The following is a 17,974-nucleotide window of genomic DNA, read 5'->3' as shown; positions in this document are numbered from 1 at the left end:
GGGACATGGGTTTGAGCCCTAGTCCAGGAAGATCCCACATGCTGTGGAGCAACTAAGCCCGTGCGCCACAACTACTGAGCCCGCGTGCCTAGAGTCTGTGCTCCACAACAAGAAAAGCCACCACAATCAGGAGCCTGCGCACCACAACGAAGAGTAGCCCCTGCTCACCGCAACCAGAGAAAAGCCCACACACAGCAATGAAGACCCAATGTGGTCAAAGATAAAATAAAAAAAAAATTAAAAGAAAAAAAAAAAGAACCTATTGAAGACTGAAAATGCAGCCAGTTAATAGACTCAAGTAATTACCTGTCTGCCATTAAACAAATACAACATGTTTTCACTGAGGTTTGTTGAATTTGACTGAATTTCCCTAAATACTCTAAATGTTTCTATTCTGCAAACTGTGTGCATATACTAATAAACGTACTTCTTTTTAAACTAAAAAAAGAAGAAGAAGAAGAAGAAGAAGAAGAAAGAGTGAGAGATAGTATCAGGCATTTAAAACCAGATGAACAGGAGTTTACCTATTAAAAAAAAATTCAACGTCTTTAGGGGTGCACATTTTAATGTCGCGATCCCTATGTGGACCATTCTCTCCTTAGATATAAAATACAAGTATTGTGTGATGCTATTTTCGGTATTCTAATTTCTTACAAGTTCAAGTAGCTCATGACTCAAGCCCTCATATTTCTCACAAAGAATTATGCCAATGGCTAGAGATGTTCGGAACCAAGCCTTCCAACAAATGTTGGTGGAGCTGCCCTCAACATCCAAGTTTCATGATACAAGACAGCAGTGAACACATAAAAACAAAGGGCCGGGGTCCTTTGCTCCCTCAAACATTGCCCCACCAAAAAACAGAACTGATGAAAAACTGCAACAGGCTTGGCAGGAAAGTCTGAAAGAGCTTACAAAAGCATTTGGTTTTTTCCGTTTATAGTCTTTGTCTCTATCCCCTCCACCTCTTTGTTATTTTTCTTTTTTCTTTATTGGTCACACCGTGGGGCTTGCGGAATCTTAGTTCCCCGACAGGGATCAAAGCCAGGTCCTCCGACAGTGAAAGCGCGGAGTCCTAGCCACTGGGACTCTGCAGGGAATTCCCTTGTTAGTTTTCTTTTTAACATAATGCTGAGATGGCTTAATTGCAAACCAAGGGGGAGCCCTGTGGCTGAATGTTGTTATAAGTGCATAACGAACCCTGAGTCTGTCTCCTCTGCGCTTCCTCACAGGGAGAGCCCAAGCTCCGTCAAGTTCCAATATGACTCTACGTGACTAGTGGTGACATGTCACAGGAGGCTTTCTCATGGCAATAATTAAGTGGTTCCTCTTCATTACACATTCTCAGGTGGCGAGGATGAGTCTTCTTTTGGCTGAGGAGTGTCCTTCTGGTTACATTCAGAACGTCTTTCCCCGGTATGTTCTCTGATGTTGACAGAGGTGGACGGACCCACGGGTGGCATAGCTTCATGTGCTGAGTTTCTCCACAGAATGAATCCTCTGAACGATGAGCAGGGGCCGAAGGCTTTTGACATTTCCACTGCATTCGCAAGGCGTCTTCTCCCACATGACCACGTATGCATTTGAAAAGCAGACAAAAAAACCCTCCCAGAATTCTTTACACTCAAAGGGTTCTTCCCTCCAGCATGGATCCCCTCATGAAAGACAAAAAAGGAGCAGCGGTGAAGGCCTTTTTCTCAAGTATGAACCCGCTGGTGCTGCAGGAGATGTGACCTGCGTTTGAAGGCCTTCCCACACTCGGCGCACTTGTATGGCGTCTCCCCGGTGTGGATGACAGAGTGCTGGATGAGGTACGTGCTCCGGTGAAAGGCCTTCCCACACTGGGCACACTCGTAGGGCTTCTCCCCCGTGTGAATCCGCTGGTGCTGTAGGAGTTCTGAGCTGCACCTGAAGGCCTTCCCACACTCTGTGCAATCGTAGGGCTTCTCTCCAGTGTGGATGATGTAGTGCTGGATGAGGTGTGCTCTGTTGCTAAATGATTTCTCACATTCTTTGCATTCAAAGGGTTTTTCTCCAGTGTGGGTCCTATTGTGGCGAATAAAAGTAGAGCGGTGGGTGAAGGACTTTCGACACTGGCCGCACTCATAGGGCTTCTCCCCAGTGTGGATCGGCTGGTGCTGCAGGAGGTATGACCTGCGTTTGAAGGCCTTCCCACACTCGGCACATTTGTATGGCGTCTCCCCGGTGTGGATGACGTAGTGCCGGGTCAGGGTTGAGCTCTGGCTGAAAGCTTTCCCACACGCATTGCATTCATAGGGCTTCATTCCAGTGTGAATCCGCTGATGTCGAACAAGGTACCACTTCCTGTTAAAACTCTTCCCGCACTGCTTGCACTTGTAGAGGTTATGAATCAGGGGGCCTTTTCCTGGTCCCTGTGGGTCACGCTCACAGAGAACATCTCCCTGAGAGACTCTCTCCTGGAACGCCCTGGAGTGCACACCATCATCCGCCTCCAAACCATCATCTTCAAGGCTCGTTTTCCCAGGATGGGTTTCCTTGTGGGCGTCTGTCTCTGGCCTCAGCTGACCTTTCTGCACTTCCAAAAGCCCTTCTGGATCCATGGCTTGCCTCGACCTGCAGTCCCTTGAAGATCCCAGAGTCAGGCTTCCGTGGAGCAAGACTCCTTCAGACAAAACCAGCTCTCTGGTCTGACGTTTTGCTCTGTCATCTGGAAAGAATCCAATACACAAAGGGGGACTTTCGGTGATGCAACACAGAAGAAACAGAAGCAACACTTCAGTGAACAAATGAGGATGAAATCAGCACCTCTGATATCTGCTATGTTTTAACGTCAGTGTATCCTAGATTTCCAGTTACTTTCTATGACCCTTGTACCCTAACACCATTAAAGGGAAAATCTGGCAGGAGGCCGGACCGGGAGACAGAGGATCTGGAGTAGGGGAGGGAGGACAGTTTCAATAATACTGTCTGGAGAGCATCTGCCTCAAGGATTGATGTCTTGGTTCTGTGAGAGTGTAGGGAAGTGGCACCTAGCAAGACTGGGAAGAAAAGGTCATCTTCCCTGGGAGGTGTCCCATGAGCTGGGTCCTAATGCAGTCATCAGAGTTGCCAGAAAGAAAGAAGGATGGGGTACTGGGTAGAAACGGAAGGAATAAGCGTGGGTAGATCCACCTTTGGAGAGTGCTTAAGAGTTATAAGAAGAAAAGGTACTATCAATCAGCCATAAACAAGAAGGAAATCATGCCATTTGCAGCAACCTGGATGGACCTGGAGATTATCATACTAAGTGAAGTGAGTCAGAGAAAGACAAATATCATAGGATATCACTTATATGTGGAATCTAAAAACAATTATACAAATGAACTTATTTACAAAACAGAAACAGGCTCACAGACATAGAAAACAAACTCATGGTTACTAAAGGGGAAAGGTTGGGGGGAGGGAAAGATAAATTAGGAGTTTGGGTTTAGCAGATACACACTACTATATATAAACAATAAGCACCTACTGTATAGCTCAAGGAACTATACTCAATACCTTGTAATAACCTATAAGGCAAAAGGATCTGAAAATGAATGGATATATGTATATGTATAACTGAATCACTTTACTATACACCTGAAACACAACATTGTAAATCAACTATATTTCAATTAAAAAAGGAAAAATTGCCTAGAAAATGGCCTGGGATGTAATAAGTGCTATATAAGTGGCTGATAAATAAAACACTGAAAATACTGTTTGAATTAAAAAAAAAACAAAGAGGTACTTCACTGGTGGTCCAGTGGTTAGGACTCCATGCTTCCACTACAGGGGTCCTGGGTTTGATCCCTGGTCAGGGAACTAAGATCCCACAAGCCACACAGCGCAGCAAAAAAAGAGAGTTACAAGAAGAAAGTGGCACCAGAATCCTGGGGAAGGCAAGCCTGAAGGGGCAGTTACAGGAAGAAGAGAATAAAAATCTCAGAAGAAAAGGGGTAGTGGGACACACAAACTCAAACGGTATGAAAGACGAGTTTCTGCTCTGTTGAGAAACATTAGAGTGGTGTTAGCAGGGAGAGCTCTGGAGTCACAATGCCTCAGTTTGAGGAGCGGCTTGTGGGATCTTAGTTCCCTGATGAGGGATCAAACGTGTGCCCCCTGAAGTGGAGGGGCACAGCCCTAACCACTAGACCGTCAGGGAAGTCCCTCCTTTCTTCTTTTATTTTCCTTTAAATTTATGTATTTTATTTATTTATTTTTGCTTGCATTGGGTCTTCGTTGCTGTACGTGGTCTTTCTCTAGTTGCGGCAAGCGGGGGTTATTCTTCGTTGTGTTGCGCGGGCTTCTCATTGCGGTGGCTTCTCTTGTTGCGGAGCATGGGCTCTAGGCGTGTGGGCTTCAGTAGTTGTGGCATGCAGGCTCTAGAGCACAGGCTCAGTAGTTGCTCTGCAGCATGTGGGATCTTCCCGGACCAGGGCTCAAACCCGTGTCCCCTGCATTGGCAGACAGATTCTTAACCACTGAGCCACCAGGGAAACCCCCTCCTTTCTTCTTTATGTCATAATTTCCTCACCTAAGAGACTAGAGGACTCTCAGTTTCTCCAGGTGTCATGAGGGTTAAATGAGAAAATGCCTGTAAAGCTCTCAGCACATTTCTTGACGCAGTGCGAGTATGTATGGTGGTTAATTTTATATGTCAACTTGGCTTGGCTACTGTGCTGAGCTCTTTGGTCAAACACCATTCTGGAGGTTGCTGTGAGGTACTTTTTAGATATGACTGACACTGGAATCATCAAACTTTGAGAAAGGCAAGTTACTCTTCTTAATGTGGGTGGGCCTCATCCGATCAATCAATGTCCTTGGGGCTTCCCTGGTGGCGCAGGGGTTAAGAATCCACCTGCCAATTCAAGGAATACAGGTCCGAGCCCTGGTCTGGGAGGATACCACAAGCTGCGGTGCAACTAAGCCTGTGCGCCACAACTACTGAGCCTGGGTTCTAGAGCCCGTGAGCCACAACTACTGAGCCAACGTGATGCAACTACTGAAGCCCGTGCACATAGAGCCCGTGCTGCACAACAAGAGAAGCCACCAAAATGAGAATCCCATGCACTGCAATGAAGAGTAGCCCCCGCTCACCACAACTAGAGAAAGCCCACATGGAGCAACGAAGACCCAACGCAGCCAGAAAAATAAATAAATAAATAAACTTAAAAAAAAAAAAATCAATGTCCTTAAGGGAAAAGGCTGAGATGCCCTGGGAGGGAAAGGATTCTGCCTCCAGACCCAGGACTGCAAGCATCTACTCTTCCAGCTTACTGGACTGCCCCGAAGATTTTGAAATCACTTAACCCTCACAATCACATGAAGCCTAATCAATAGAATAAAACTCTGATTTATCTCCTTTTGGGTCTGATTCTCTGAAGAAGTCTAATGTTATTATTCTCATTGTTGTACTGGGCAGTTAGGATGACAGCAATACCATTAGCAAGAACAAGCCATCTTATTCTACAGGCCAAAGAGAGTGGCCTCAGTAGAAACCAAACCTATGGACACCCAGCATCTAGAACTAAGACAATAAATTTCTGTTGTTTGAGGCATGCCCCCTCACCCAAAAGGAAAAGAAAAAGAAAACCTATCCACAGTAATAGAGTGTAAACACTGGGTAACACTGTAGGACAAGCTATTGACAAGGATGAAGCACCAGGAACCTGCAACAGAACTGGAAATAGTCTAAATTTTGGGTGAGGTGGAGGATACCTCAGTTTATACATATGTGAAAAGTAAAGATGATTTCCCACTCTTGGGCATATATCCAGACAAAACTCTAATTCAAAAAGCTATATGCACCCCTATGTTCACAGCAGCACTATTTACAATAGCCAAGACATGGAAATACCCTAAATGTCCATTGACAGAGGAATGGATAAAGAAGATGTGGTACATACATAAAATGGAATGTTACTCAGCCATGAAAAAGAATGAAATAATGCCATTTGCAGCAACGTGGATGGATCTAGAGATTGTCATGCTAAGCAAAGTAACTCAGAGAAAGACAAATACCATATAATATCACTTATATGTGGAATCTAAAAAAAAATGACACAATGACACAAATGAACTTACCTACAAAAGAGAAACAGACTCACAGGTATAGAGAGCAGTCTTGTGGTTGCCAAGGGGGTTGGTGGAGAGAGATGGATTGGGAGTTTGGGATTAGCAGATGCAAACAATTACATATAGGATGGATAAACAAGGTCCCATTTTATAGCACAGGGAACTATATTCAATATCCTGTGATACACCATAATGGAAAAGAATGTATACATATGTATAACTGAATCACTTTGCTGTACAGCAGAAATTAACACAACATTCTAAATCAACTATACTGCAATAAAAATTTTTTAAAAATTGAAAAAAGAAAAAGTGAAGCTGAACCTGAAGGATTGATATGTATCACTGTATAATTCCGATATAAAAAAATTAAGTAGATTTTAAAAACAAAAGGTATGGAAGTCAAATATATAGAGTCAATCCTTGAATAACACGGGTCTAAAACCCATAGGTCCACTTATACACGATTTCAGCCCTTTGTATCTGTGAGTTCTGCATCCATGAAATCAACCGACCATGGATCAAAATACTACATAATCTGCAGTTGACTGAATCTGAAGATATGGAACTGTGCATATGGAGGGGGACGGCCCACCATAAGGGACCTTAGCATCCACGGATGTTGGTATCTGCGCGAGCACTGGAACCCATCCCCCACATACACCACAGGACAACTGTCCATCATTTCCAAAATGAGACAACTCTTTCAAGAGTTGTGGGCTTCCCTGGTGGCGCAGTGGTTAAGAATCCGCCTGCCAATGCAGGGGACACGGGTTCGATCCGTGGTCTGGGAAGATCCCACATGCCGCGGAGCAACTAACCCCATGCGCCACAACTACTGAGCCTGTGCTGTAGAGCCCGTGAGCCGCAACTACTGAGCCTGCGTGCCTCAACTACTGAATCCCATGAGCCTAGAACCTGTGCTCCACGAGAGAAGCCACCGCAATGAGAAGCCCACGCACTGCAACGAAGAGTAGCCCCCGCTTGCCACAACTAGAAAAAGCTCACGTGCAGCAATGAAGACCCAACAGATCCAAAAATAAATAAATAAAATAAATAAATTTATTAAAAAAAAAAAAAGATGACGAGAGGGACTTCCCTGGTGGCGCAGTGGTTAAGAATCCGCCTGCCAAAGCAGGGGAAATGGGTTCGATCCCTGGTCACGGAAAATCCCACATGCCGCAGAGCAAGTAAGCCCGTGTGCCACAACTACTGAGTCTGCACTCTAGAGCCCACGAGCGCATGTGCTGCAACTACTGAAGATCGTGCACCTAGAGCCCGTGCTCCACCACAGCAAATGAGAAGCCCACGCACCGCAACAAAGAGTAGCCCCCGCTCGCTGCAACTAGAGAAAGCCTGCGCGCAGCAGTGAAGACCCAATACAGCCAAAAATAAATAAAATAAAATAAATAAATTTATATATATATAAAAAGATGACGAGAGCTTGAATTAGGGTGCTGGTGATGGACTCAGGACACACGGATAATCTCAAATGGGCAGGCCTGGGGATGGATGGATGTTGGTTTGATGGAGAGAGAGGGTGGCTGAGGTGTTGCTAATCTTCTAATCAGCTTAGATGGCAGGACGTTCTCAGAACAAGGCACGGGATAGGAGTGGGCAGGATCCCAGGGGTCTTCTAAGGCATGACAAGCTTGAGAGGTCTCTGAGACACGAAAGTGGAGATCTGGGAATAAGGAAATGGGGGCGGGGTGGCGTGTGGAACAGAGCATCGGTAGTGGAGTTGGCCAAAGACACTTACAGGCGGGCTGAGAAGACTGAAGGACAGATAGAGAGTAGAGACCGTGACTCACTGTGGATTATTCAAGCTACAGTCAGCAGCAGAGATGTGGGGCTGAAAACCCCAAACATCCGCTTGGTGTTCTTAAGGGCAAGAGGGGCAGGAAGGTACAGTGCAAGGGGCTGCTTCTGAGTGTCTTGTGGACAAACAGGAGGATGGATAAATGGATGGAGAAGGTGGGAAAGAGTTCCATAGAGAGTATAGCATAGATCATAACTTCAAGGGGAAGAAAGGCCCCTTTTCCTCTGAGTCTAGAAGTCCAGGAAAAATGCGTGATACCACCATTCACTTTGATTAATACAATTACATGGATACGGTAAGAACTGACCTTAGTCGACCCTCTCTATAGACCAGGCACTGTACTAAGCAGTTTTCTGCATTATCTCATTATACCTTCAAACAACCCACTCACATACACACTAGCCTCGCTCTGACTTCCTGAGAGCAGGGTGAGTAGAGTAGACAGAGGTCATACAAACCAAGCCCACTGGCTCTTCTCCTTCGGCCCAGAGCAAAACCACACTCTCCAGTCCTGAGCATCCAGCTGTGGCCAAATGCCTAGTCCTTGCCTGTGAGATACAGGAGAGTAAAGTATGTGTGCATCTGGGTGTGACCTGGCCCCTATCCCTTGTTGTTTCCCCTCCACCAGCTGGATTATGCTGGACCAACCTTAGAGCTATACGTTGACGTCAGAAGGTGCCTGGATCTCTAGATGCAACTAGAGATTATCATACTAAGTGAAGTAAGTCAGAAAGAGAAAGACAAATACCATATGATGTCACTTATATGTGGAATCTAAAATATGACACAAATGAACCTACTTATGAAAGAGAAACAGACTCACAGACATAGAGAACAGACTTGCGTTTGTCAAGGAGGAGGGTGGGTGGGGAGGGAAGGAGTGGGAGTTTTGGATTAGCAAATGCAAACTATTATATATAGGATGAATAAACAACAAGGTCCTACTGTATAGTGCAGGGAACTATATTCAATATCCTGTTATAAACCATAATGGAAAAGGATATAAAAAAGGAATTATATATGTGTATAACTGAGTCATTTTGCTGTATGGCAGAAATTAGCACGACAGTGTAAGTCAACTGTACTTCAATAAAAAAAAAAAAGAGAGAAAATAAAAATTAAAAAAAAAAAAAAGAAGGTGCCTGGGTCTCTAAATAATGGTGTGGTCCCAAGCTGGCCAGTTGATGCACACTATACTTTGATGTGAGAGAAACCACCAGACCCCACAAAGGGGGTTTCACATAGCAGCTCAGAGGCACTGGTCCCCATGCATTCTCAAGGTTGCTGTGAACCCACTTGCCCAACAGCTATTGGCTCCTACCTGGGCACATGCTATGTGGGAGGCCTCTCCTTCCCATCCACAGCTCCTGCCCATGTTCCAGCAAGTGGATCAACTCTGGTTTGGGAACTGGATGCCCTGTGGATGGAGAAAAAAACAGGACGCAGGTGTTTTGATGAGAAGAATGAAACCCTTCCAGCCTATCTGGGACTTCATGGCAGGAACAAGACCATGAATGTAGCGGCTCCCAAAGTAAAGAAAATGTTGATCTGTGACTGGGAATCCAATGGCACAAACATCACTCCTGGGCTGCAACTGCTATAGAGGGTGGTGCTGTCTGTCTACACAATACCACTTCCCTTAAACTTCATCAGTGGAAGCCAGCCCCATGCAGGGTCATGCCACTTTCACACACAGCCACGGGACCCTGGGAATACTCCAATAAAAAACAAAAAATCCCACAACGCTGAAGTCAAAATAATGGCATTAAGGTCCTAGCAAGTTCACGTAGAAGGCTCAGGGCTGTGAGCTAGAGGCTGGTCCCTCTGTTGAAGAGAAAAATTAACCACAAAGGGGGCCATGGAATACTCACTCACACTGATCTGAGACTTTCTCTTGACAACAATCAGCGTGCCAGACAGAGAAGGTAAAAGGACTGGCTTTTGCAGGGTGTCCACCTGTGGCATTCCATGACATTCCTGTGCACCTTCTAAAATGATCTCCTGCCCAGGGGAGGATCACGGCCCAGGCCTCAGAAAGCATGTGATGATGATGTAGACATGAGGGGCCTTTGAACCAAGATTGTGCTGTTTAGGAAGATCCCTGGGTGGCACTGATGACAAATGCCATGTAGGGGTCTCCCTCACTCACCCACTCATCTGAGAACAGCCCTGCTAACTGGCTGTGGTGATACCTGACATCACCAGGCTGGGTCAGTCAGCTTCCCTCCTGTGGAATCTGCAACAAGGACCTCAAACTGAGGCCCGAGGGTGCTGGGCACTGGGATGGGGCTGGTGTTCATAAGGACATTGTTTCTATCCCACTGATCACTGCTACAGACACAGGGAGACCAGGCAGGAGGAGAAGCGACCAGAAAAATGCAGGGCCTGTGGGGAGGAGGAAAGGTGACTCCTGTGACTTTGATCAGCCTGGAAACAAGGCGGGGGGGGGGTTCCCCACATGTGTGAGAGCTAAGCACTTACCCAGTGAGACCAGGAGCCCACAGATCTCCAGCATCACCTCTTGGTACAGGGTCCTCTGATCCAGGTCAAGTTGTCCCCACTCCTCCCGGGTAAAGGTCACGGCCACATCCTTGAAGGTCACCAACACCTGGACAAATAGGTAGTGGTGTTGGGCTTTTGCACTTGGATAGGATCAACACTGTCACTCTGTTGCCGGTGAAGATGCAGAGAAACCCAGGCCTGAACCACTGAGGCCTGCTGGTCGCCGAGTTCTGTGTTGGGCTCAAGGGGGAGGTGGAAGCAGTCTCTGGATATAACGCAACTGTGGCTGAGAGAAAAGTCTCCTGTGAAGGAAGCCACTAGAGATGACAAAGACAATGGTTTTCCATGAGGACAGGGGGCAGATGGTACGTGCTCTGGGAAAATGTTCATGATGATAATTCCAACAATGGTAACAGCAAAGTGACAGGTGCTAAGCCTCCCGGGTCCTCACGGTGCACCTGCCCCAGGCTGCGGTCTTCACACGCTGCGGTAAAGTGACTAGAGATCCCTCGCTCTGGAGCCAGATTTATGGGGTTTGAATGAAGACTCTTAAATCTGACACTCGGGACTTCCCTGGTGGTGCACTGGTTAAGAATCTGCCTGCCAATGCAGGAGACACAGGTTTGAGCCCTGGTCAGGTAACATCCCACATGCCACGGAGCAACTAAGCCCGAGTGCCACAACTACTGAGCCTGTGCTCTAGAGCCCGTGAGCCACAATTACTGAGCCCGCATGCCACAAAAACTGAAGCCCATGTGCTCTAGGGTCCGTGCTCCGCAACAAAGAGAAGCCACCGCAATGAGAAGCCCACGCACCGCAATGAAGAGTAGCTCCTGCTTGCCACAACTAGAGAAAGCCCGCGCGCAACAACAAAGACCCAACACAGCCACAAATAAATAAATAAATTTATATATATAAAAAAAATCTGACACTTGCTGGCAGTGTGAACATGGGGAGGACGACATCCCATCATTTCTCCAAGCATCAATTTCCACATCAATACAACAATCACTCCCACTATGCCAATTCTTAGAACTAAAGAGAAAATGTTCCCACACCAGATGCTGTGGAGTGCCTGGCCCAGTTAAGTGTTCAGTGTATTTTGTGACTTTTACTAATCCACAGCCCACAAGGTAAATGCCATCGTCACCACCATGTCACAGCCAGAGGCCTGAGGCTCAGGCAGCTCTAGAAAATCAACCACAACCTCAAATTTAAGGAAAAGTGGGGGAGTTCCCTGGTGGTTCAGTGGTTAGGATTCCACGCTTTCACTGCTGAGGCCCTAAGCTCAATAGTTGGTCAGGGAACTAAAATCCTACAAGCGATGTTGTGTGGCAAAAAAAAAAAAAAAAAAAAAGGGTGGGGGCGGTGGCGAAGCAGTGCGGAGGTAGCAGTTGCACGAGGGGCTGCGGCGTCAGAGGCGAACCAGCAAACCAAACACCTGGGTTAACCACGTCTCGTCCACAACCCTCCTAGGTGAGAATTATGAAGATGACGACCTAGTAAACTCTGATGAGGTTATGAAGAAACCATTTCCAGTACAGATTGTTCTTGCACATGAAGATGACCATAATTTTGAGCTTGATGAAGAAGTTTTGGAGCAGATATTGCTACAGGAGCACATAAGAGATCTTCACATAGTAGTGGTATCCGTGACAGGAGCTTTTCGTAAAGGGAAATCATTTTTACTGGACTTCATGCTTAGATGTATGTATAACAAGGATTCTCAAAGTTGGATTGGTGGAAACAATGAAGCACTGACTGGCTTTACATGGCGAGTTTGTTGCAAAAGAGAAAAAACAGGCGTATGTCTGGAATGAACAAAAGTGGCTGTGCTGCTAATGGATACCCAAGGTGCCTTTGATAGCCAGTCAACTATCAGAGATTGTGCAACAGTGTTTGCTCTGAGCACTATGACTGGCTCTCTCCAGGTATATAATTTGTCTCAAAATATTCAAGAAGATGATCTTCAACACTTGCAATTATTTACAGAATATGGCAGACTTGCAATGAAAGAAATCTACCAGAAATCATTTCAGACATTAATGTTTTTGATTCGAAACTGGAGTTATCCTTATGAACATTCATATGGTTTGGAAAGTGGAAAACAATTCCTTGAAAAGAGATTGCAGGTAAAACAAAATCAACCTGAAGAGCTACAGAATGTAAGGAAGCACATTCACAATTGTTTCTCAAATCTTGGTTGCTTCCTTTTGCCACATCCTAGTCTTAAAGTTGCAACTAATCCTAGTTTTTTTGTGGCCTCTCCCGTTGAGGAGCACGGGTTCCGGACGCGCAGGCTCAGCGGCCATGGTTCACGGGCCTAGCCACTCCGCGGCATGTGGGATCTTCCTGGACAGGGACACGAACCCATGTCCCCTGCATCGGCAGGCGGACTCTCAACCACTGCACCACCAGGGAAGCCCATCCTAGTTTTGATGGGAGATTGAAAGATATTGATGAAGAGTTTAAACGAGAACTTTGAAATCTGGTTCCAGTGCTACTTGCCCCAGAAAATTTGGTAGCAAAAGAGACAAGAGATGAAAGTCATTTGTAGAGATCTTGTAGAATACTTTAAGGCTTATATTAAAATTTATGTAAAAAGTCCATGCTTCAGGCAACAGCTGAAGCTAATAATTTTGCTGCAGTAGCAGGAGCAAGAGAGAAAGTATGGAGCAGGTAGGCGGTGGGGACAAGCCTTACATTGCACCTTCAGATCTGGAAACGAAAACACCTGGATCTCAAGGAAGTGGCGATTAAACAGTTTCGTTCAGTAAAAAAAATGGGTGGAGGTGAATTCTACCGTCATTATCAGGACCAGCTTGAGGCTGAAATAGAAGAAACCTATGCAAATTTTATAAAGAAACCTATGCAAATTTTATAAAGCACAATGATGGCAAAAATATCTTCTATGCTGCTCATACGCCTGCCACACTGTTTGCAGTCATGTTTGCTATGTATATAATCTCAGGACTGACTGGTTTCGTTGACCTAAACTCTATAGCCGTCTGTGTAACCTTGTCATGGGGTTAGCACTGAGGCCTCTTTGTACTTGGGCATATGTTACATACTCTGGGGAGTTCACAGAAATTTGAACAATGATTGATCAGATTGCTGAAACACTATGGGAACAGGTATTGAAGCCCCTGGGTGATAATTCGACAGAGGAAAACATAAGGCAGTCTGTAACAAACTCTATCAAAGCAAGCCTGACTGTCCAGCTGTCTCATCATGCCAGATTAAAGACTGACAGTTCATCTCCTCATGGACTCCACTCTTTCTTCTTTTCATGCTAGCTGTACAATGAGAACCCAAATAAAAATAAACCAAAGTTTACAATCAACTGTAGCAGTAGTTTAGTATAACTGGCTTCACAGATGGCTGCCACAGAGTTGAAGTTGTTGGTTTTAAGCATTCTATTTATGGCTCCTAAGACATGAAGACTAACTGTGCATTAGTTTTCATGCACACTTGTGCCATGTTTAATTCTTTTTTTTCCCTTTTTACTTAATCTAATGTTAGTGAACTCTGTCTTATGTAAAGGATATTTCAGGGAAATATTTTAAGAAATCTATTTAGAGTCTCTTTAACACAGTGTCCCATTGAAATTTTAATTTTTAGAGGTTATGAATCACTGTATCAAGAATCAGATTGCAATGACAATGAAGCCTTTATTGAGCCACGACATTAAAAGTACATATGCTTTACTGCCTTCAATACCAGTATTACATAAATGCATATATCAGGAACTTCACAGAAATTACATGATAACTCTTGTAGCTAAGAAAATGACTCTGAGGTGTACATTTGTCTTGCCTTTGAAAATTTATAAACCTGTCCAAAAAGGAGATGCATATCTGGGAAACTGAACTGTCTTTATGCAGTTTAGCCTTCGTGTACATAAAATATGCCATTAATTTTATTGGGGGAGAAATTCCAACCAAAAATGTTGCCTACAGCTCTGAGTTAAGAGTATCTATACAGTGTGCAGCTTTTATTTTCTAAAATCGCAGATAGGGCATGTATATGAATTATAAATATATAAACACGATTTTGTATTAAAAGTTTTGTAGATTATGACAAAATCTAGTTCTGTGGTAGGCTAATGAGTACAGTCACTGTGAAGGAATGTTTGTGGCTCATGTCAGTGTGTGAATGCAGACACAATTTGAAGTTTTTGATATATTTGTGATATTTATCTTCTTGAGCACTGCAATCTCACCCCCCCACCCCCCAAGGGAATTCAATGGGAATGTTTATCGTGACTTTGTCCTATGTAGCATTTTAAAGTTCTTTCCTGTAATTTATTTTCAGTACATAATTAAAATTTTGTTATATATATATATATATATATATATATATATATATATATATATATATATATATATATATAAATAAAGGAACAGAAGTGGGAATTGAACATCCAGCCAGAAAAAGATGGCACAGAGTTGCCAGAAGATGGGCAGGTGGGAGCAAGTTGTACCTTAGCTAGAATTAAAACAGCTAGGAAAAGACTGTCCTAAGAGGTGACAGTGATGCACAGGAAGTGTGGGGAGAGATAGCCCTGCAGAGATCTGGGAACAGGGCCCCAGATGAAGGAAAATGCAAGGGGAAAAGCTGCAAATTGAGCAGGAATTTTGCAAGCTGAGGACCTCCTGGCTGACTGCGGTGAGTAAGAGAAGAAGGGGAGAGGAAGAAGCATGGAGGAAGTCATGGGGCAGATCCAGTACAGGCCTGTGGGCCACAGTGCAGGAGGTTGTACTTATTATAAGTGTGATGGGAACACCTGAGTGGCAGACCCATTCATTCATTTAACCATTTATTGAGTGCCCTTTACAAGCCCAGGCTGTTCTAGGTCTTGGCAGAGAGCAGCAACAGGCGCTCATGGTCCAGGGCTGGAAAGAGATGCTAAACAAGTAACGATACAAATGAGCAAGACAATGTCAGAGGGACGCAAAGATTCCAAAGTCAAGAAAATAGAGTTTCCCTGGTGGTTCAGTGGTTAAGAATCCGCCTGCCAATGCAGGGGACAGGGGTTTGAGCCCTGGTCCGGGAAGATCCCAAGTGCCGCGCGGAGCAACTAAGCCCATGCACCACAACTACTGAGCCTGCACTCTAGAGGCCGTGTGCCACAACTACTGAGTCTGTGAGCCACAACTACTGAAGCCCGCACACCTACAGCCTGTGCTCCACAACAAGAGAAGCCACCGTAATGAGAAGCCAGCACAACCCAAGGAAGAGTAGCCTCCGCTGGCCACAACTAGAGAGCCTGCATGCAGCAACAAAGACCCAACACAGTTAAAAATAAAACAAATAAATTGTAAAAAGAAAGAAAAAAAGAAAGAAAGTAGAGTGAGAAGACAGAGGTCACGGTCTGCTTTCGACAGGGCACCAGGGAAAGCCTGTTGCAGGACAGCACACTGGAGTGAGTCTGAAATAAAGTGAGGAAGGAGCCAAGTGAATGGGAAGTTAACAAATAAGACAAGTCCTGACAGCGATCAGGACTATGATGAGGGTACTCAGGGTCACGGCTATGGAATTACCCAGGACCTGTTGTGTTTTCATGTCCAAACGGACACCACACTCCTGCACACTATCACCACTTACCATATGTAACTGAGCCTCAAATAGGAAAACAGATTCAGTGGGAAGCCAGTTCCATTGGCTGTAAACTGAAAGACAAATTCCTTGGCCTTCTGGGCGCCCTGCCTGTCCTGACACCCTTTCTGTCCTAGCAGGGCTGCAATCTCCAAGCTGCTGCAGGCTACTCCTGCCTCTTCCTCACCCCAGCCTTTATTTTTGTAGAGGTTACACAGCTGGGAACCCAAGGGTCAGATTCCCCCAGGGATGAGCCTCTAAGATCAACAAAGGCTAAAGAGACACCTCCGTGGAAAGAGATCCAGAGTGATGCTCCCTGCACCGTGCTGTACTCGGGGGGATACACGTCACCTATGTGGTTTTTCTAGTTCCCTCAACCTAGTTGGAGGAACTTTAGCATAAAAGCCAAGGACAGGGACGTCCCTGGCGGTCCAGTGGTTAAGACTCCGCGCTCCCAGTGCAGGGAGCACGGGTTCCATCCCTGGTCGGGGAACTAGGATCCCGCATGCCTCACCACGCAGCCAAGAAAAACAAAACAAAACATAACCAAGAACAGCAGGGAAAGCTGCTCAAAGTCCTAGACTCGGGAAGAGGCGGGGCCGCAACACACAGAAAGGTCTCCGGACTGCGCGGCCTGCGCTCCTCCCTGCGGGTCCTTCCACGCCACCGGTATGGGGTCAGGGGGATTCGAGAAGCTACATCTCTCCCTACCACACAGCGTCCCACTCACTGACTGACAGAAATGGGACCCTCCGTGTGAAGCCCCTAACCTGGATTCCCACCCGAAGCACAAGCGACCCCATCCCGAGGCTCCGACAAACAATGCCCTGGGGAGGACAAGGTGACGACTCACAGGACACCACCATCCTGCACAGCAGCGCGCCTCGGCCACGTGGGTGGGGTCCGAGCGGGCGTGGCCTGGCGCACCTTCCACTCACCTGCGCCGGGGTCACCAGCGCCGCCATCGCACCGCGGAGAGCGTAGGACCACGTGAGGGCGCCGGAGACCGGCGGGTCCAGCGGACTTAGCTGACCCTCCCCCAGGTCGTACAAAGGCGCAGGTGGGCCCTCCAGGCTGTCCTCCCCGCTCCGTCCCGACGACCCGGGTAGAAGTCACCTAAGATAGAGACACAACTGCCCCATCACGAACAAACGGCCTCCCTGGCGACACAGGAAGTCCCGCCCCTGACAACACGAGCCACTAACGCCCGTTTTCTGTGACGTCATCAGAGCGGCGCTCACAGCCATTCCGCGGAGCATAGTCTTCAGGGTAATGTAGTTCTTGTCCAGCATCCGCTCGGGAATGGGAGTCTGCTCCTTGGAGCCAGTGTCCCAGAGGCGGGAGACTGGAGCTGGCAAAGGGCCTACAGAGGCTCCAACGAAGGAGGCGAGGCATTGGATGTTTCTAAAGGGGACACACCCAGTTTCCCTGTTGTGTTTCCTTTATCTTGTCATTTAAGATGCACCTAACTGAGCAAGTGGACATACTATATGGTAAACTTTTTAAACTTCGTATTCTGCTGCCTCCCATCGTCACAGTCTGTGAGCACCCCGCCCAGATGACTGAGTACACCAGAGTGATGAGGCTGTGGCACCTGATACAAGCTCCCCTTGTCCTCCCTTGTGACCTAGTGACATTACAAGGCACCAATGAAATTCCCTCATGACATCTGCCTGTGTACTCCCCGCCCCCCGCTGCCCGACCTTGTCTTGGGGGCCTCTCTCTCTCTGTCTGGGCTCTCCTCCTGATTGGTTGAGCCTGCTCCGAGGATATCATGATATCACGCAGATACAAAGTACCTACAGTCATAGATGTGAACTAATAAACTTTATCTTGCTACTGTTCAAATACATGCAGACTGAAGTTTCACAGTTCTGTGCGTTTCAGCGTGTTTGCTCAGGGTCTAGAGAGAACCGACTTCACACATGGCCATTACTAGGATGTTGCAGAAGAAGAGGTTGGGTGTCCCTTAAACAGGTG

General features: G+C 46.3%; 1 protein-coding gene and 1 pseudogene across 3 annotated transcripts; one reads left to right on the top strand and one right to left on the bottom strand.

Moving 5' to 3' along the window:
• Positions 1-547: 547 nt before the first annotated feature.
• On the bottom strand, positions 548-17,168 carry ZNF550 (zinc finger protein 550). Of its 3 annotated transcripts, none has more exons than XM_067717827.1 (4): positions 16,933-17,168; positions 10,376-10,502; positions 9,216-9,311; positions 548-2,686 (listed from the first exon to the last, which is right to left on the bottom strand). In XM_067717827.1, exons 1-4 carry the CDS (start codon positions 16,957-16,959, stop codon positions 1,695-1,697), a joined length of 1,242 nt encoding a protein of 413 aa, XP_067573928.1. In that variant the 5' UTR covers positions 16,960-17,168; the 3' UTR covers positions 548-1,694. The 3 variants fall into 3 exon arrangements, with proteins under 3 accessions (XP_067573928.1, XP_067573930.1, XP_067573931.1); XM_067717829.1 differs by lacking the exon at positions 16,933-17,168 and adding an exon at positions 16,848-16,887; XM_067717830.1 differs by lacking the exon at positions 10,376-10,502.
• LOC137215393 (atlastin-2 pseudogene) lies at positions 11,770-13,780 on the top strand (annotated as a pseudogene).
• Positions 17,169-17,974: the final 806 nt, after the last annotated feature.

This window comes from Pseudorca crassidens, chromosome 20 (assembly GCF_039906515.1).
Source record: "Pseudorca crassidens isolate mPseCra1 chromosome 20, mPseCra1.hap1, whole genome shotgun sequence".
In the NCBI taxonomy this organism is placed as follows: Eukaryota; Metazoa; Chordata; class Mammalia; order Artiodactyla; family Delphinidae; genus Pseudorca; species Pseudorca crassidens.
Note: the sequence above shows the minus strand (reverse complement) of the source record. Positions and strands in the feature narration are given on the sequence as shown.

What these genes read in the sequence shown, in the direction of transcription:
- ZNF550 (XM_067717827.1), bottom strand. Translation starts at nt 16,959, where the DNA reads ATGGCGGCGCTGGTGACCCCGGCGCAG. An exon ending in CGCTGGTGACCCCGGCGCAG is followed by an intron (nt 10,503 to 16,932) that starts GTGAGTGGAAGG and finishes CTATTTGTCCAG; the next exon opens with GTGTTGGTGACCTTCAAGGA. An exon ending in TGGGCTCCTGGTCTCACTGG is followed by an intron (nt 9,312 to 10,375) that starts GTAAGTGCTTAG and finishes CTCCATCCACAG; the next exon opens with GGCATCCAGTTCCCAAACCA.